Source organism: Parasteatoda tepidariorum, chromosome 6 (assembly GCF_982258835.1).
Source record: "Parasteatoda tepidariorum strain Cologne lab strain chromosome 6, Ptep-v5.0, whole genome shotgun sequence".
Taxonomy (NCBI): domain Eukaryota; kingdom Metazoa; phylum Arthropoda; class Arachnida; order Araneae; family Theridiidae; genus Parasteatoda; species Parasteatoda tepidariorum.
This window is the reverse complement of record NC_141760.1, coordinates 82,236,663-82,258,302: the sequence shown is the minus strand read 5'-3', so window position 1 is coordinate 82,258,302 and position 21,640 is coordinate 82,236,663. Positions and strand designations below refer to the sequence as shown.

General features: G+C 27.3%; 1 protein-coding gene across 1 annotated transcript; it reads left to right on the top strand.

The window, feature by feature from the left end:
- The first annotated feature begins 914 nt into the window (after window positions 1-914).
- mats (MOB kinase activator-like 1) lies at window positions 915-20,132 on the top strand. Its single transcript, XM_016059134.5, has 4 exons — window positions 915-1,114; window positions 5,796-5,962; window positions 8,694-8,921; window positions 15,351-20,132. The coding sequence occupies exons 1-4, from the start codon at window positions 1,101-1,103 to the stop codon at window positions 15,614-15,616; spliced, it is 675 nt and encodes a 224-aa protein (XP_015914620.1). The 5' UTR covers window positions 915-1,100; the 3' UTR covers window positions 15,617-20,132.
- Window positions 20,133-21,640: the final 1,508 nt, after the last annotated feature.

Below are 21,640 nucleotides of genomic sequence, written 5' to 3'. Positions count from 1 at the left end.
AATGCCTGTTGCCTAGAAACTTCGAAATAATTTTTTACTAACTATTAAAAAAGTCTTACCGAGCTACAGCAAAACGATTAGTGAAAAGGCTTTAGTTTTTATTTCATTTTTTTTTATTGTCTCCCAAATATATATAGTCTCCCAGCACCCCAATTTTATATTAAATTTTTTAGAAATTTTATCTACCCCTATTTTTTTTGAAGGTCAGGAATCCAAATATATAAAAAGAAGTATACATATTTATTCGGAGAATGTACGATTTTTGTGTTTATTTCGAAGTTTTATTAATAGCTAGCAAAAGTTAATTACCTTGTTCGAAATCACCCCCTAGAACCATAAAAACTGATACTTAGTTCGTGAAAATTCAATTATTAGGACGAAAGTTATTCAGAGGATATCTGTTTTTTTTTTAGCACACTCTACACGCAATGAATTTTAAAGCCTAAAAAAATGAAATAAATTATATAAAATTCACCAGATGCCTAATTGATAATGTAAATTTTGTCGTTGATCTCTGATGTGAAAAATTTAAATTTTTTTTAATTCTTAATGGTGACTTATAGCTATATTACTTAGATTTGTTGAAAAGTTAGAAGTTTTTCTATTTGTTGCATATTTTGTTATTTAATGGAAAAAAACAAACACAATTTTATACAAAAATCCACTTATTACATTTATGTATTCTTTTTTTAAATTTTAATCTAATGATTGAATAGTTTTAGAATGAAAAAATGTATGCTTAATTTTAAATGTTCTAATTTTTATTGAAAAATCTAAAATTGAACGAAATCGGACAATTATAGATCGTATTTTGAAATTCTACGTTATACAACAAACACACTTTTGCGCCATCTGTATCAAGTAAAGAATCTTTATTTACTTTCTAACTAAGTTCTTCGATTTTAGAATCTGGCAATCTCGTTGTCGATGCTTAAAATTCCATTTATACTTTCGTATTGTGTCCGCACGTCAGGTGCATGTGAATTTTTATGGTGCAATTGTTTATTTCTCTTATTTATTGTACAGTAAATTTCTCCTATTTGCAAAACATTGCTGATGTATTGAAATAAAAGATATCTTTTACTAATTTTTCAACAATAATGAGTTTCTTATTGTAAGTTTTTGCTACTAAAACATAGCTATTATTGTTGTCGTGAAAATTATTAAGTTTTTAAATAAACTTTTTTTTTACAAATTGCCTACATGTTTATGTAAACTTAATCATTTCTTTTAATAAATTCTTTTAAACAACCATGAATATTAATTTTTTGTAGCTTTTAGTTATGCTCCATTGTCTAAATAAAAAACGTCTTTTTTTTGCATTTGATATTTTAACTCAAAATTAATGCATATAGATGATTCTTCTTTAAATCTTTGTGTGCAGTACGACAAAACTACTTGTTTGAAACTCAATTGCAATGAATCGGAAGGATTGAGTTGATATAAGTTTACAAATTTTATTTAATGCTTACTACACATTAGTTACATTTAACAGGTTGTTTATGATAAATTCAATTTATCTAACTTGTTATATGTTTAACATATGAAGTTTATATGTTTTAAAATTCGTATGAATAGATGAATAGTTAAGTCCTGTTTTCTGATCAAATCAAGATGCTTTTTGTTTATTTTCTGTGATTAAAGTATTGTCATAAATTATTAATGTTGTTGTTGACTCTCAGATTAAAAAATTTATTTTAAGTTTTTAAAAACTGCAACATGATTTTTTTGAATTTATTTGTTTGCAGAATGCAAAATTGACTTCAAGTAATTTTGAGGTGTATAACAAATCAAAATTTCTTAATACTATATATCTTAGTTGCATCAGATCTAAATTAACCTATTACTTCTATACGTTAATTATTAGTTAACCTGTATGATCCCTTTTGAAGGAAGGATTAAGAGATGCAAGATAGGCTTACATGTTTTGTTTTTTACATAAATTTGATGTATAAATTTGCTTTTATATGTTTTCTTTTATATTTTATTGTTTAGTTGTCAGCATTTTTTTTTCTCTTAATAATTGATTTAGTGATGTTTTTCCTTTTTTAGAGAAAGTATTATCGTTATTGTTTAATTATTTGGAACAAATAATTGAGTAAATTTAAGAGAGAAAATATATTCTTGAAATCTTAGCTGACTGCATGAACTTAGATTTAGAAATTTTTTTTCTAAGCTGTGTTGTATGGTATAACATTTTGTACATAAGCAAAAGCATTCAAAATTCAGTTAAAAACATTCAAATTAATTTCACAAATTTATATATTTTTAAAATTTTGACTTGTACTTTAATGCATTTAGAGAGTTTAAGCTATTCATAGATTATTTTGCTTTCATTTATTTATCAGGTTTACAAAAAAATGAAAAATAAGCAAGTTGATTTTTTTGTTTATAGCTTTCTAGCTATAATATAATACAGAAAAAAATTTTTTTGTCTAATTTGCTATGGAAATATTATCTATCAAAATTTTGCTTCTAAATTTTTTTTCCCCTCTGAATAATTTTTAGTAGTATATTTTCATAAATATGACTGTTAAATATGGATTTTTATAATATACTCCCTTACTATTATTCTGCTATTTTTCTCTTCTTGACAGTCCTGTGTACAGAGGCATATAATCAAGGAATTTTAATCAGTTTATATAATCTATCTCCTTAAGTTTAAGAATTTCAATAATTTATATTTAAAAGTTTCTTAAGGCAATGACTTCAGTATGCATACTCTCTGTGTTTTCACTACAGTGCGAGAATGCAAGAATCTCACATATTTTTTTCTTTTCTCTCAATAAAAAGTGATTAACGCCAGAAGTTCACGCACTCTATTAATCAATTTCAAAATGCGGGAATTTTGGAAAAAATTTTGTTTTTTGCCATTTTGAATAAAATCCGTTTCACTTTTCTTTTGTGATCTTTCATTATTTTAAACATCGGTCCTTGTTATCTAGCTTCCCTATTTACCAGTATTGTTCAGAACTGGTGCGAACAGCAGATCCCCCCCCCCCCAACCGAACCACGGAACCCCTTTCAGAACACATTTCTCTTCAACCACGTATTCACCGTAGGTAATGTTTCTTCATGTAAGACGTTTAAATTTTTTGTGCATGAATGTAAGATGAACAAATACCTTGTTAAGTCGACATCTTCTACTCCGTAACGGACAAATGAAAATGAAACAAATGTCGGTACAAACGGTCAAAGCAAAACAAATACGGATATTTTTCAGCCAAATAAATATAGTAGCTGATGAAAAAGTAGATATAGAACATTTTTCATATGATGATGCAGCAAAAATATTCAATTAGAAGATGTTGAAAATGTATTATAATTAAAGAAATAATTTTTTTCCAAGTCTATTCGTGTTTTTTTAATTTATAGAAATCTCACTTAACTTTTTGAAATCTCACCCTGTTTTTCATAAATTCTCTTCCTTTTTTTTTCTGTAATGAAAACACTGTCTCTATACGTTTCATGCGGGGGGGGGGGGATAGTAATTATTGAAGAGAAATTTGTAAATCGGGCAATGCAATCCTTTTTTATTAATTTTAGAAGAACTTCGTAAATGTTTTTATTCAAATTTTTTATAAAAAAATATTTGATTGGTATTATACAATGCAATTTGTCACATTTAAATTTATAAGAAAACTTGATATTTTTGGGTAGATGTTTATGATATATTAATTTAAATTATATTAGTAATATATGTTTCAGAGATTCAGCTTACTTTGAAAATATTAGTTTTAATAAAATGTCCGGTTGTAGATAAAATGTACTTTGTTGTGAAGCAAAATTAAATGAAAACAGAGGTAGCAATAAAAAACTTAGCTGTATGGTATGAACTAAATTTTAAGCTGTTTTAGAATTGTTGGAATCTTATTATGATATGATTTTTGAAAAATTTGACCTGCATAAACAAAATTGAATGACCTTCCAATTATTTCTTCTTTTTAAATTTTTATTATGAAGTTTTTATTTTAAATAAAATATCTAATTATTCTTAATGGACAAAATTTATTTTACACCTGAACTTTCTGTGTATATGTGTGTTATAAATATACATTAATGAACAATGCTTAAGGTTACTGCCTGTTATTCTTTATTATTTTTTTCTCATAATTTCTATGTAGAGGGTTTATGGTTAAATCAATCTTAATTTTTACATTTTGCATAAGATAATATTCTAGCTTACCTATTTCAGAAATTTGAATAACTTATGTTAAATAGCTTGTTTTCTGTTGTACCAGCTATATCAAAAAGTTAGCAAGCGATTAAAGCGAAACAGTGGCATAGGCATTGGAAAAATTACTTTTATAATTTAGAGGGAAAAAAAACATAATTAGAGTAGTTAGGAATAAAATTGTAAATAAGTAGGAATATTGCTTAAATAAAATTTGCTCTTCTATTAACTGAGATGTAACAATGCTACTAAATGGTTAACAAATTTATTGGTCCTATTAATTAGTAATTTTAAAATGTATTCCATTCAAAATACAATTTAAATTTTCTCATATTTTATAACATAAAATGATTTTGGGATATTTTGTTTTGCTTATAGAATAATTTTGAGTAAATAATGAAGAGTAATGAGTATGTAAGTACAGTCAAACCCCGCTATAGTGAACCTTCAAGGGACTGAAATTTTGGTTCACTATATCCGTTGCGCAGGCAATTTAACAGATGGTTCCCAAACTGCTCCCTTTTATTATGCGTTATTCAAATAAATGACTGAAAAATATTATGTAGTAGCAAAACATGCGTTATTTTTCATTACTCAGCCTCTTACATACAAAAAAAAATTTAGTAATCTTTACCTCAACATTAGATATGGAAACACTTCCCGACTCTCAGATAATTTTTTCTGAATTTCTGTTATTCCGCTTTTTAAACCTGTCTAACCTGCCATTAAAGTAGTATCATAAAATCGCTTAGCAAATTCATTGATACTGGAAGATTGCGGCTTCTTCGATTGGTGAACTTTTTTAGTAATGCTTCTTCAATATCCTTGTGATCTGCTTTTCTCAAATTTTTTTCTGCCATCTGAATTTTTTTTTCATGAGCAGAAGTTATTAATTGTGTATTTTTCCATATGTTTCAAACTGCAGATTTGGATAGTTAATATTCCCTGCAAATATCAGCTTCATTGCATCCATTTTGAATTTTTCTGATTATGTCCATTTTATCATCAATGGAGAACGTCTTAAGTTTACTGCTCGCTATAGTTAAATTTGAGACACTTCTTTGCAGGATTTTTTTAACTGAAATGAGAGCAAAAAGGAGTTGAAATGAGGGCCTTATCAACACATATTTGTGTCCAACCCTTAGACCAATTATGAATAATTACTCATTCCCTCTGACAGAAAATTCATATTGATCCCACTGACACCTTACAGGTGCATTAGGGATGAGAAAGTGAGATAAAAGAAGCAAACAGGAAAAAATGCTTATCGCTACATTCCCCTCTGTAGATGGTTTTAAAAATCGGTATGTGTATTTATTTTGAAGTAGAAATTTCGAAATCATTACAAAAAAAAAGAAAAAAAATCTGCTGAAGACAGAAAAAAGTTCATTATATCCAACTTCCTCACTTTTTTGGTTCACTATATCCACGAAAAATAACATTATCCATGTATAGCAAGGCACGGGACCTAACATTTCGTTCACTATATCCGGGAGTTCACTATAAACCGTGTTTGACTGTATTAATAAAGAGCTTTGTTTTTGCTGTATATTTATTATTTTAGTTATTAAGCTTTATTCTGTTTGTTAAGCATTCTATTAATATCTAACTTTTCCAATAGTGGTGGGCGCTCGTCTAAAACTTTCAAACCAAAGAAAAATATACCTGAGGGCACTCATCAATATGACTTGATGAAGCATGCGGCTGCAACTTTAGGCAGTGGGAATTTGCGTTTAGCTGTTATGTTACCAGAAGGAGAAGATTTGAATGAATGGGTTGCTGTTAATAGTATGTATGAAATTTGAACCATTATTTAATTTGATTTATTTTATCTAAATATATTTATGAAGCATTTTGTTATGTGTGACATACTTTATTCTTTTATTCTATAAAATGTAAGTTTTTAACGATTTAAGATGCATTAAATGTTCATTAATAATTTTCTATGTAGTCAAACCTTGGTAAAATAGACATCAAGACTGAAAAAATTGTTTGCTTAGAAGAATGAGATGCTAATTAGGAAATCTGTTGCTGTAAACTATTTTAACAAAATTTAAGGGATATATTTAATCTATATAATTAAATACTATATTTTTCTCTCTTGTAATATTCTATAACTTTCATTTTTTTCTTTTAAATAAGTCTTATTAGAATGATAGGAGTTCCTATAAAAACAGGTTCATATTAAATTAAAATTTATCAGCTTGTAATCTTTTTAAAAAAAACTAATTCCAGTTTTTTATTTAGAAGAATTCAAAAATAATAATAGCAAATCAAAAATATTTTCTTCATTGAATTCTAGTTAAATGTTAGTGAACTACTGTTAGTGAAAATTATTCCAAATTCAATTCATCATTACTTGAAATACTTCTCTGAAGTTTGATATGTGTTGCTGAAATTATAGCAATTCCAAGCTGTTAAACAACTAGCCCATTGAGCTCTTGAGAAGGAGAAAAAGGTACTCGTTACAATTAGCACTATGATAGAAGATCTTTATAATGTAAGCCTTGAAACTCAAAGCTTTGCATATTATAGAATTTTGCATTATATAGATCATTTCACGTATCCTTAAACTTACCTTTTAAACCTGACGCTATTAGTCTGGAACAAATGAATCTAAAAATGCCTTAAAATAATTTTTAGATACAAATAATGAAAAAAACATATATTCTTTAGTATTTATTATTTTCTGAAAAAAATTGAAATTTTCAAGATTTCAATCAATTTTGGTTTGTTCAGCTTTTAAAATTGTAGGTTTGTTCAGCTTTTAAAATTGTAGGTTTGTTCAGCTTTTAAAATTGTAACCTCTTAATAAATAATTAAACAAATTGTGTAAAAACTTAACAGCTCTTCATTAGTTGCAGAAATTTGCTAACTACAATTTTTATTGTTACACCCACAACGTTAATGTGATTTATGTAGAATTTTGCTTTATATTATAGCATTATATTGATCTTCTGCTGTATAAGTATACAATAAAGAAATTATAATAATAATGCCATCGATCATTCAAATAAATGTTAGCTTAGCCATAAATAAATATTAGGTGAGCAATTTTCTTCTCATCACCTTCCTGAGTATTTATCTTCCCCTTACTCCATATCAGCAAAAGATAATAAATACAGTGATAAAATATATTAAGTTAACTAACATTCTAAATTGATCTCAACCAATCTGGAAAAGCAATCAAAATTTCTCTTTATATGTTAACCACTTGTCTAAATGCGTAATAAAATTGTTGCCCAACAAGTCGTCAACTAATATAGACTTCACTGTATTTGCCATTGGCTGAAATTATTTTTCAGAAATTTTATTTCTGGTGTATATTAGTTATTGAAGGCAGAAATTTTTGCACTCAAAGATTTATTGCTTTTCTTTTATCTGCAAAGTTTATAAAACTTTGTGAATACAATTAAGCTGCAATAGAATTAAGCTAATAATAATCTAATATATCTGAGATTCGACTCTATGAGATAAGTTAAAAATAAGTTATTTATTAATACAGTGAAACCTCTCGTGAGCGATCACCCTCTGTTCCACAAAAAACTGGTCGTTAATGGAGGTTGGTCGTTCTTAGGGATTACCTCTATTGACTTCAAAATGTTATTGAAAATACATGATTTTTTAAAGCGATTTTAGTTTCACTCAATGTCATTTTCTTTCTACTCAAATGCCACTTGTGAATGCGGCATCAAAACCAGATTCGGTGAATAAAATTTAGCATCAATAAAAATTACCCCTACTTATATAATTATGTGTTAACTATTTTAAATAAATAAAAAATTATGTTTTTTGCTTAAGTTTGCATTTGATTTAATATCAAAATTTAGAGGTTTGTTTGAGATGCTTAGTTTTTTCTAAAATTACTTTTTTTTCTTCCTAATTTAATTTTTAACTCTAAACCTAAATGATTGATAGTATCATCTTTAGTGTACGCTGATTGTAATATGAGGTTGTCAATCTCTGACATCTTCAAAAAGAATTCTCTAAACAAGAGCCACTCACAAGTATTTTAAATACATTTGAATCTCCTTATTTGTTTTGTTAATATTTTTTCGTGTTTCCTTATTTGATCTTTTCCGCATTTGGGGCAGAGGTTTGCCTGGTCACTAGGAGAGGTTTTGGTGGTCTCTCCTATTGCTCTCTCCTCGCTTCACAGAGCCTAGACAGAAGTTTCACTGTACTATTGTAGGAATTATTGATCCTGGAAATATTCTTTTAATTTCGCCTACAACATTTTGAATCTCCTTATTTGTTTCGTTAATATTTTATCTTAATTGACCTTTTCCGCATTTGGTATGGAAATTTGCCCAGTTGCTATGAGAGCTTTTGTTGGTCTCCCATATAGATTTTCTTGTACACAAAGTCTGTGGAAAAATTCCATGTCTCCCAAAAGTGGTCGTAAATAGAGGTGGTCTTGTTTCACTGTACTATTATTATAGGAATGATTGATCCTGTTTATTTTTCTAGGAAATATTAAAATATGCTGGTAATAATAGCATGTTCTTTTCGCTTACAGCTGTAGATTTCTTCAATCAAATAAATATGTTGTATGGAACAATCACAGAATTTTGTACAGAAGAGAGTTGCCGAGTGATGTCTGCTGGACCAAAATATGAATATCACTGGGCAGATGGGCAGACAGTGAAAAAACCTATTAAATGTTCTGCTCCTAAATATATTGATTATCTTATGACTTGGGTACAAGACCAACTTGATGATGAAACTTTGTTCCCATCAAAAATAGGTATTCATTTTTAAAAATTAATCTTTTCTTTTTTTTTTTGTTATATTTTCTCAATAACAAAAACTGATGTACGAATAGTGAAATTATTAATAATACCTTTTTTTCATGTTATAGTTTAGCTATCTTTTTATTAACCTTCCAAAAGTTCAACCCTTGAGTAAAATTGTACTAAAATTTCCCAGTTACATTCCCCATTAAATAGCATGAAGGAAAAACTCAAACTATAATAAATAACAGGATATATAAATAACGGAAAGGAAAAACTTTTTCAAGCAAGAGCACATCCAGCTTAAAGTTAACTAATGTTCAGAGAAATATTTATTTCACTTGAATATTTTTATGTATTTTACAAAAATAGAAATTCCTAATTTCTAAAACTGTTAGTAATAAATTTTTTATATGTTATTAAATGTTTTCTGATATTACTATATTTATTATTTTTTTAAATATTTTTTGAGTATTATGATGGTTTAAAGTTATATTTTTTCATTTCTGTTAAATTACAATAGTTTTTAATAAGTAGTGTAATATTACTAAATTCAAACATTCAGTATCAAATTTAGGCTATTTTACATGTTACCTTATGTTGCATATCTTGATTAATTTTGTATATTATAAGGTTGCATGTATTTTAATATAAAAAAATTTCCAATATAGTCATAAATTTGTTGTTTTTATTTATGCTTTATGGAAACTTTAAAATAAAATCTTTAGTTTTTGGTCCTGTAATAATTTGATTATAATTCTAAAGGAGCTTAAACTATTAATATGTTTAATTGTGGATCTTGAATCATAATATTTATATAATTTTAATTAGAATAATTTAGTATTAATGAAAATATAAATCATTTTTTTAATTCTTTAAAAAAAAAATTTTTTTACAAATGATTGCATAAATTATGGGTTGCTAAGGGTTTTTTAATTTTAAAATTTTGTTTTTACCTCACATGACAAATTTTGTGTTTTAAAATATAATTTTGCATTCAGTATATTTTGCTTAAGCTCTAAATTCAAATTTAAAAGACAGCTATGCACATTATATTGCCCTTTAAACCAATAAAAACTTTTAGAATTTTTTAAATTTCCTTTTAGAATTAGTGTTATATTTTAACTTCTCTGCTATATACAATTAACAAGTTTACATTATTCTGAGACTTCTTGAAAGTTTTAACTCATAATACATCTTAATTATTATTTTTTATTAATTTATATATAAAAGCAATATTGCTGTCTTTCAAAAAGCACTTGCACTGCATTGCTCCAATATATCCTAAGAATTTATAAATCTTGCCCCTAAATCTGCATTTTTCTAATTGTACTAAAATTGTCTAAAAAATAAAAAAATTTCGTTTAAGTTAAAAATTTGTAATTTAAGTAAATTATTTTGTCACATCAGAGATATGTGATTTAGTTATAATATGATCATTGCTCCTAAATAATAGATTCTTTTTAAACTTATAAGAGAACTTAATTTAAAACAAAAATTGCTGGTATTTTTGAATAGATCTAATTTTCCAATTGTACAGTGAAAATTCATATACCAACTGTATATTTTTATAGTAACAACTTAATAGTAACTCTTATTTTATTTGATAACATTTGCATTAAAATAAAAACTTAAATGGAATGCTTACTTCTTTACACAGTTAAAAAACACATTATTTTTTATAGATAATGCTCACTCTTCAGTTAAGAAAATTTAGAAACAATATAAATATTTTGTTTCTTGTAGTCTAGTAGTTTCTTGTAGGTATGTTTTGTCATTACCTATGGACACTGTCATAGTTCAAAAATGAACTGCCTTTTGTTCCATATACTTTGTTCATTGTAAGGAAACCATTCTTTGTTTACATGTAACGGAAATTCAAAACAGTTCCTTAATAAGTATGACAGCAATGGAAGTTATATCTAATTCTTAATCATCTAGAAAAAAAGGAATGATCTTAAAATTATATGGTTATTTTTTTAGGTTACTTAAAAGTTTTCCTTGATTGAAATTATGTTTGACACCAAAACATGTGAAATGTCTTAATTTAAAAATTCCTTTCTTAAATTAAAATTGGTGTGATATTATGCCTATATGCATAATGCTCCTACCTAGAATAAATTGTTAAAGGTTATTGTTAAAATTATATTTATTGATCAAAAGATTTCTTTCTCTCATGATTTCTAATTTACCCATATTTTTATGCGATATTGAGATACAAGAAATTCATATCACTGGTTTAAAATCCGCTATTTGATTCTATCTTAAATCAACAAGGTGAGTTTAGGATTGCTGCTATTGATTTTCACATTATTTTTAATTTCTTGATATTATTGCAAGTCATGAAATTCAACTTGTGTATTTGAGTAGCCATTTTTTAACAACTGCATTTGAACCTGATTCCTTTTCTTTCTTTTTTTTTTTTTTTTTTTTTTTTGATGCTTTGAATTTCTACATATTTTTTTGATTCAGGTATTTATCATAAGATATTACAGCACGCAAAATTCGAATCCCTCATTCGTTTATTCACTTTCTCTAATGTCTAATTACTGATTTTTTTATATCACTTTCTCATTATTTATTGCAATTGATTTCTACTCGGTTTTCAAATTTCCTATATTTTTAATATTATGTATGAATACAACACACAAATCTTGAATAGCACTTTTCAGTAATAACTTTTTATGCTTCTGATTTGCATGATTTTGTCGTAAATCTATGTTTTCTCCGTTCAGCGATTTCTTTTTCGGCAGTTATTGTCCAACTTTTACAATGTTTGAAATACTTTTTTTTTTTTCTGTAAAAAAAAAATTATCACAATTTACAAAATGCAAGAAAAAACAAGGATTAAGCAAATGTTTTTGCAATTTGTTAATTTTATGTGTTAGAAATATGTTTACAAATTTTCATAATTGAAAACGAATGATTGATTCATCTAGCTTGAATAGGATTTTTCTTTAATGTGCTTAATACTAAAATAATATTATAACTATTATCTGTGTATGATTTACAAAAAAGGGAAGAAAAAAAAGCTTAATTTTTATAGTAGATTTTTATAAGGATTGATAATTTTGAATATTTTTTTTTTCTTAAATTAGATAATATAAAGATTAGATTGGTGGGTAATTAAAATATAGACTTTAATTCACAAAATTAAAACATGTGTTTATGGTTCTATTTTATTTTTGTTTCATAAATTGATATCGTGGTGCCATGATTTTTGTACGTAAAACTTAAGGGATTACTTTGAGTCACTACCACCCCTGTACTACTTTAGGGTCTGAAACTGAAATATGCTCTGATCCTATACAGACTGTAATTTAAGGCATGTACAGGTTTCAAAGTTTTCTTCAATCTCAATAGCAACTTTTTTTTTTGCAATAGGGTTATTTTTCTATTATGATAATGGATAAATTATGTAATACTTGGATAGTGCAGTTGGACTTATATTTAAAAGCTTCCATTTTGCGAATTTCTCTATTTACGATTTTTTTTTCTTCGAGCAACCAGGAACATTTTGGAAATTTTTTCATAAAATCACTTCCTAATAGTGAAGTGAATTTTCTATTTAATGAACTTTTCTTTAAGAACCACTTTCCCTATTTCCCAAAATATTTCAGAACATTTCAAACTTGTTAACGCATTTTATGAAGAAAATGACCTGGAATCGATTTTCAAAGCGACTTTAACTTTTAAGAAAGCAGTGAAATCCATTTCCCTTTTTGTTTGAATTTAAGCAAAAAAACTCAGACAAAATTAACGGATTTCATCAGTAGCAATTAAACTTAAGAAAATATGTGGTTAATGTATGTTTAAAATTACTTCCAGACGTGCCAACTCTCCCGCATTTTGCGGGAGTCTCCCGAATTTTGAGTTATTCTCCCGCCCTCCGGAATTGATTTGAAAAACTCCCGAATTTTACTGCGATCGACGGCCAAACTCAAAATTACCTAATTTTTCCGCGAGTGCGAAGGTAAGTTTTTCTTTCAGCTTGAATTCCATCCCCTCTTATCAAACTACCATCTGCCTGAAGCGTAGCTGAACATGCTTTATTTTCCCCCCTCTTCAACGTTACCTCTAAAAACACTCCTATTTCACCAGCCCCCTTACACTGGGGGCGGGTGAAATCTTCCTCTTCTTTCGTGTGGAGGTGAATGCAATGACGTCACATGTCGTTATCGAGTGACGTCCGTTCAGGAGTCGGGAAACTCGTACTCTCGATAGTTGGAATTGATATTGTATCTTGCTGTTTTTATAGTTTTTAATGTGTATTTTTCCACGGTTGGCAACAAGCTCGTAAACTAGCAACGTGATATCAATTATTCGTTTAGCCTTCGTATATTTAAAAAAAAAAAACAAATTCAAGGATGTCTTAAGTCGAAACGGAAGTATGGATCAATTTCAACAAATCATGTACCAATGACTTTAGCAAGACTTAATTGCGGAGAGCTAAGTCTGCAACTCTTTTTTTCATGCATACAGTAGAGAACCATTTATCTGGTATCCAGATAATCCGGAAAAAAAATTTGCTCGGTTCTCCCGCCATTTTGAACTAAAACGATATGGAAAAAAAAAGCGGAAACTGGACTAATCCTTGAAGTTGAGTAGAGGAAAATGTGAGGAAGGGAAGAATTTTTTTCCCCGTTTACCCAGAGAAACGTCATTTCTTCCGCGACCTTGAAGATTTTAGATCTTTATTCTCTTTTAGGTCGTTAAACTCAAAGGAGTGGCATGATGATTTCGTTTGCTAGTTTGATTTACGAGGGGGTGGGGAAAATGCGTTGCACATGCATATCAGTGAACAGAAGATGAAAGAGAAAAATATATTTATCTATTTGACATCGATTAATAAAAATAAAATGTTTTTCTTTTGAATAAATTCTGATTCTTTGGAAGTGCGGTATCATTCGCAAGTTTTTCTTGATGTGGAATCACACCTGCTTTAATTAAAAATCGCGTTTTTATAAAAAAAAAAAAAAAAAAAAAAGGAGAATTGTTTATTAATTTAAGCATACAATTATTTTATGAAGCAGATTGCAGTTTCGTTTTTCTGATTCCACTACGTTTTTTTTTTCTTTTTCATGATAAATTTTGCACTCAATAAAATTATTTGTATTACCAAATTTTTTCATTAGTTTTTTTTTTTTTTTTTTTTTTTTTTTTTTTTTTTTTTTTTAAGTCCGTTGATCTTGCCTTGTTCTAGGTTTTAATATTTATGCTAGTGCCGTTTTTTAACTATCGTTTCGGTTCGATAATTTTCAAGTGTTGTTTTTATTTAGATTAATAGGTTTTCCTTTTATTTTCGCCCCCCCCCCCATGAAATATATTGCGTTATTTAATCATTGGTTTTGTTTATTAGTTGATTTTGGAATCGTAATTATTTTTTAAACTTGTTTCTCTTGTCTAAACTTGCAAATTTTTTTATTCTTTTAAATTTTATTTTTCTACAATTTTTTTCCTTTTTAGATTTAGGAGTGCTTTTCTTTTTTCTCTTACTTTAAAATGTGTTTACATTTTTTCCTTGTAATTTGGGTTTGATAAAACATCGATTAACGACACTTTTTTGTCGATCCAGGAAACCGGGAAATTAAGACATCCGGGATAGCGATGGTCCCGAGCATCCCGGATAATTGGTTCTTTATTGTACAGACATTAGTATTGAATTGGTTTTTTAAAATAAAATACTTATTCAATTTGTTTATTTTTTAAAAGTTTTTGTGTATTTTTACTACAGTGTCGGGTTTTTGAATAATGTTTTATTAAGGAAATGGTATTTATTTAAAGAGTATCTACCTAATATAGTTTTGTGTTGCTAAATCTGTGTTTAATTATTTTATTTCCATTTAATATTTTTAAACAATTATTGCTCTATTAGTGTGTAAAATTTCTTGCATTCTTATATTTAATAAATTTTTTACTTAAAATTCCTTAGAAGTGCCAAATGTTGCATACCATGCACCTTTTTTTACCCCTCCTGAAATCTCCTGAATTCTTGTTAGGGAAACTCCTGAATGTTAATTTTGCTAGGTTGGCACGTCTGTACTTCTATAATAAATGCAACCAAAATTTTATACATAAATTTAGCTTTTTTTAGTTGCAAATGCATGTTGCATGATAATGTAACACTGCATTAAATTTTGCTCTATTCTTGCTTTCCATGTAGATTTCTTTTAATGTTAAGATTTATAAAAAAAATTGTAGATACTAGTTTACAAGATAAAGGTGTATTAATTGCTATTTTAATTATCTCTACTGTTTATGAATTTAAAACCTGTATTGTGTTGTTTAAGTATTTCAAAAGGTGATTTTCTATTTAAGGAATATTCCATACAACGAACTTTTTATCGGGATTTAGCAACTTTGTTAAGTAGAGGTTCAACTGCATTTTCCTCTTTTGTAATCAATTTGTCAGAATTTTAATTTTTCACTGTCTTATCTTCCAGGTGTTCCATTTCCAAAGAACTTTTTAACTATAGCAAAGATAATCCTAAAGCGACTGTTCAGGGTTTATGCTCATATCTATCATCAGCACTTTCAAGAAATTGTACAACTGGGAGAAGAAGCTCACCTAAACACAAGCTTTAAACACTTTATCTTTTTCGTCCAAGAATTTAGTCTCATTGAAAAGCGAGAGCTGGCACCCTTGCAAGAATTGATAGAGAAACTTACCTCAAAGGACAAGGACAAAGAGGGAAACTCAACTCGCTGATCACTCCCTAATTAACAGAGTCATATCTATATATATATATATATAAAAGAATACTTGCCATAATGAGATTAGATATGCTTTATAGGTGACTTGCCTCTCTCGATACTGGATGTGAACAATCAGTTAAAATAAATATTGTGTATTCCAGAAAATATTGAGATGCATATTTTCTTAGAATATTTTTTTAAGATTGACTTATTTTGCAGTGGCGCTTCTTGCGGAAGCGTTGAGTCATTAGTTTTGAATCTGACAAGTGCTAAATTATGTCTACATACTATTCATAAAAATAATTTATGTACCTAGTTGAATATGTCTCTTTATCACTATTTCATATTGAGTCATTAAACTTGTTAAGTCATGTTGATAATTACTTGCCATTATCATTTTTCTTTATTTCTGTAAAATAGTAGAAATTATACTTTTTTCGTATTTCAGATAAGCTCTGTTTGCAAGTTGATGCTATTAATCTTTGAACTGTACGGCATATTCTTGAACATATGACAGTCTTAATTCATTATATCTCTTCTTTAATAGCTTGATAATATAGAATTCAGTACTATATACTGCAATAGTTCATAAATTTGTTTTCATATGTAACTTATCCAGTAAATGTTGAATAATCAATCTTGCTATTATCTTTAGTTCTGTTACACAAAATTCATTATGATTCTTTTTATTATAAAACGTGAAGAAGAAGAAAAATTGTAACTCTAATTAATTATGCATTATAATTGATTTTTTTTTTTTTTTTTAATGTTAAGTTACAATATAATGAAAGTATTTTCTATGAAAGTTTACCATAGTGGTTTTGAATTTGTGATTACAAATTCATTCTTAATTTGTTTTATTTATTATAATAATTTTGTAACAGTTGGAGTTAGTTGCGTAATGTATTTCTTTTTTTTAATTAAGATGTAAAAAGTTATCTTTTTTTTTCCACGTTGAATAATTTAATAGTTAAACATTGGAGGTTTTTAAAGTTATTAAATTATTTTATAATGCATAATTTGTATTTAAGTTAAATTGTGTTAAACTTTTATTTATTTAATTTGAATTATAAACTTTTATTTATTTAAATTCTTACCAAAAAAATTCTTACTAAATCTGTTGCCGTGTAGTGACGTTTAGTTATTTTGAAGCTCTAAAATTTGCTATTTTTGTAGTTATTTTATTACTTTTGAAAGATACTGGCAATTTTTCATTCCTCCATTCCATTTTAAACGCATCATGGCTCATGCTTTAAAACTGAGTAACTTTATAAGCATGGCAAATAAGTCATATTTTTACTTAAATGATATTTTTATTTTAATAAAGGAAGTGATTTAAATTCTTAGTGAAATGATTCTAATCTGAAGTTAGATTTATTTTATATCAACCAAAAATAAGAATAAATTTTTGAATACATGAAACTTTATTTTTTTTTTCTACTTGTCCTTTAGAATGGGGAAAAAATTGCAATAATTGCTTTATTTGTTTATATAAGCTGAATCAAACACTTGAGAATTTTTTTTCTCCCAAATAATAATTTTAATTTTTGTAAAAATCAAAAACATTTTTTACTTGTGATTTGATTTTCTTTTAAAAAAAAATTTTTTGTCTCTTAATTTGGACTTTTTACCAAAAGATAGCCTTCATCATTCTCTGAAGTATAAATATAATTTGTATTTTATAGCTGAATGAATTTTTCTTTATTTAACTTTCATTATCTAAAAGTATGATCATATCCTAGATATTCACTTACAAAATTTCGCATTTCTAAGTACTTGCTTTTCTTAATTTATTAGTGTTTTGGTATCTATAACATTTAAAAAAAAAAAAAAAAAAAACTTGTTGCACAGGATTAGGGAAAGAAGTGGCCGAATTTTAAATATTTATGCTTTTAAAACTACTTCACATACTGCAATGAATAATACACAAAATTAACAACAGAAAAATACCAAGTTTTTTCAGTTACCAATCTGGGGCTTCAATGGTTCTCGAAGCCCCACAAATGCGTAATTTCAATTCTTACTATGTTTTTTGGCATCAGTAGTTTATAAATAGTGTCTTTTACATAACCCTATAAACGGAAATTACGCGGATTGAGGTCATGGGATCTTGGTGGCCATATGATCAAGGGTAAACCACTGTCACCTGCATGCAGTTTATGAACCACCAATTCCGATTACAGTGCAAGAATGTAAGGAACCTAATAGTGCTATGTTGAACTATAAGATGTGTGTCAAATGAACATTAGATGTTACACATTCACCCGTGCACATTAGATGTTCGTCATGTAATAAAAGAGTTGTTGAGTTGCCCAGTTGTAACTGAAAAAACTTAGTATATTTTTCTTTAATTTTTTGTATCATTTATTGTTTTTTGTGTGATAGATGAAATCTGGTCATTAATCTGTACCAACCTTGTATTAATTGAGAAAACTAAAGAATTATATCTAGTTTTTTTTAATTGAAAAATGGCATAGCAATTTGTTTGTGAATAATTCACTTTTATTTTATTGAAAATTTTAAGTTGCACATTTGTTTAAATGTGTTAATGGTTGTGCTTTACTGTTCTCATATTGCATTAATTCATAATTTTAATAATTCACAGAGATAATGTTTTAGTTATCTTATGCTATGGAATAAGAGTTCGTCATTGTAGTTATTGCCCTTATGAAGTGTCCTTAAATAATTGGTGCTTGATCATGTCCCGTATTTAACTGGTCAAGACACCATTGGGTGAATGTTAGATGGGCTTCTAATGAATGTTTTGCAGCGTGTTCTTAAAATTTCCATCAATTGGGATGCGACTACAGGGAATTTTCCTTAGTTATTATAATATATCATAAATTAACAAAATTGCATTTTGTACAAATTAAAGTATTTTCTTAACTCCAAAGAAAAATCCTGCTTTTGCTTACTTGTTTCAGTTTGATTATTGCTGGAGTATAATACTAGAAATGTGTAAATTGTCATTCAAGGATAATTAATAGCTTAAAAAACCAAAGGGTTTTAAATTATACAAATAGCTATAAAATTTCTAACTTCTGTTTGCCTATGTCAGCTATCAGAAAAATTTCTCAATTGTAGCATTTAATATGTGTGCTACTTTTCTGCAAATTCTGCTTTTTTTCCCCTTAACTTTTAGCGTATACTAAACAATTCTAATATTTTTTAAAAAATGGGTTTTTTTTTTACTTTCACAGATTGTACAAAAGTGATTGAAGTATTTTATCGATTTTACCTAATATTTTGTTTTTTAGTTTTTCTGACACTAGAGTGCTATTATATTGAGAGAAAAATGACTTTTTTATCATGAAATATATAATGGCAAATTAGAAATTTTTTACTTGTTAAATGAAATCAAATATTGTGTGATGGAGATAAGTTGTTTAAAAAAATTTAAATTGTTCTCTTTATTCGGTTTATCTAAAATGATTTTGATCTGATTCAATATACTCAATAACAATAACGATGGTAAACTAAAGATTCATTCACAAATTATTTTGTTTATAATTATTTTATTTTATTTAAATTTTTAGTTGCATTCTAAACTACTATAACACTTGAATTAGAAATATCCTAATTCCAATTTTCAAATGAACATCAAGTCTTAGTATTGGATCTTAGTAAGGAATTTTCCCAAATGAGATTTTAATATGTAATGGAATTTTGAAACAGCTAGCAGTAAAAAACTTATAATTTTTGGTGAATTAACTCTGTTTTTTTTCCTAAAAAAACTCTATTTTTCATTTAATATATCTACATTATAATTAACTTAAAGTGTTAAATTTTATTCTAATTTAATTTGTAATATTGAAAACCTCTTGAAGTTTTGTTGCGCTGCAAAATTCAGCTTTTTTTAAATTTGTTAATGGACTTTTTTTTTTTTTAAAGAAAAATTTGATAATTGTAATTTTGCATTGATATAACCTATCTGTTTCAAATTGTTTTTATAATTTTTAAAATGTTTTGACCTATAAATTTTTTGGCTGTATCTGTGATGAGAAGAAATTCTATTCCTATAGATTTTGCATAATGGTGTAGAAATTAGACTATATTTGAATTGAAAGTTACATTTCCTGCGTAATAAAGTCAAAATTTGGTTAACTTTTTGAGAATAGTTTATATTTCCTGTTTCAATAAAACTAAGGAAAATTCCCTGTTTTCTACGAAAGCATATGTCTGCAGGTCGACATCTCTGTCTTTAGAAATTGAAGGAATTGTTTTTTATTTATTTATTAAGGATTAAGGTCATTGTAAATATTTTATTGCTTTTTTAGCTTCATTATGCAGAGACTAGATGATTTTATTGCTGATTTTTGTTTATTTAAATAAAAATTGGTGTTATTGTACATCATTTGATTTGTTGACATATGGAATGATTGTTCTATACAATGCAGTGATGTTGCATTAAGATTATTTTGTATTTAACTGAAGTTTTCAAACAAATATTGTTTGATGTTACAAAAAAATCCTCAGACTAATATGTATAAAGTAAGTGGATAAATAAAATTGTGATGCTTTACAAATCATTGAAAGATTTTTCTTGCAATTTTTGTTTTGTTTTTTTAAGTCCTTTCTTTATATAAGTTAAACGTTCTTATTAAGGAGAAAACAGTCATATAGCTGATGTTACTTAAATTCAGAAACCTTTTGGGATAATTGTGAATCAATTATGAAGTAAATTTTTGGAGTTGATTTAGATATTAAAAAGTTAATGTTTGTTTTATATTAAAAGAGTTTTTTTTTTTAATGTAACCTCAAAACAAAATTCTTGTTTTCAATAAACAATTTCACAATTTTCTGAAATGTTTCAATTGTTTTTTTTTATTTACTTCGCAGAGTTTGTATTAATGTAAATAAATCTGCTACATTATATGAATTAATAATAACAATTCGTTAAAAAGATGATTGTAACAGTCCTGGGTATTTTTCTGTTTTGATATGTCCAGCAGAAATTTTTCAGATATATTAAAGACAAAAAAATATAAGTAAAAAAAGATCCAATCTATTAAAATTAATAGAGAAATGTTTCCAACTAAATATGTTGATCTAGTCATTCTGATTTAAAATCTTAAGATGCAAATTGTTCGTAACTCATAATGTAATATAAAAACTAATGCATGCACAGTTTCAATTGCAAAATTTTCAGTATTTTTGAAGTCATTATCAATGTCTAAAAATATTTTGAATGTCATACATATTTCCAATCCAGTGAAGATCTGTTATTAGGTAAAAAGATTTAGATTAAATTGAATACATTAGCCTTCAAGAAGTTATGTAATTGCTAAATGACAAAAAATTTGAAAAGAATAACCCTATTTAAGGTTAAGATTTCTATAAATTTAAACATTGAAAGTTATTTATTTAGAGATCACTTTATAAAAGGCCATTGTGATAAGAAAAGTATAGTTCGTTCACTAGGAGTTGGCACTTGGCTCTGCCTTCGTCTCATGGTATCCAACGATACTATTTCGCTATTTTTGGGAGAAGTATGTGAACAATCCTGAACACGGTTGCTATTTGGTTATTGCATGACATTAAAAAAGATTTCGCAATGTTTATGTGCATTTTTTTAACATTAAATATTTTATACATTTGATGATATTTCTCTCTTTTTGACAAAATTGTTTGTCCTTATTCAGACATTTTGCTGGGAAAGCAGCAGTTTTTAAATTTAAGATATATTTAATTAGCTAGAGTAACGAAAGTTATAATAGCAGATGATAAAGCGAAGTAAGTGACTGAAAAAGAATTCACTGTTTGCGTTTGGCGAGCATTAAGGGTTGTCTCAATTTAAAGCACGGCGGTGTAAGGCTACTATACTAGTCTAATTCTGAGGCTCTACGGCGGTGGAGCAGCGTCGCCCACGTCACACAACCACAAACCCGTTTATAGGGCGGGTCACATTCACACAAAGGAGAAAGGGCATGTAACACAGAGAGAAAGAAACATCCATGTCCTGAGCGGGATTCGAACCCGCAACCATCGGCTCCACAGTAAGGAGCGCTAACCACTCGGCCACCTGGTCGGCACTGTT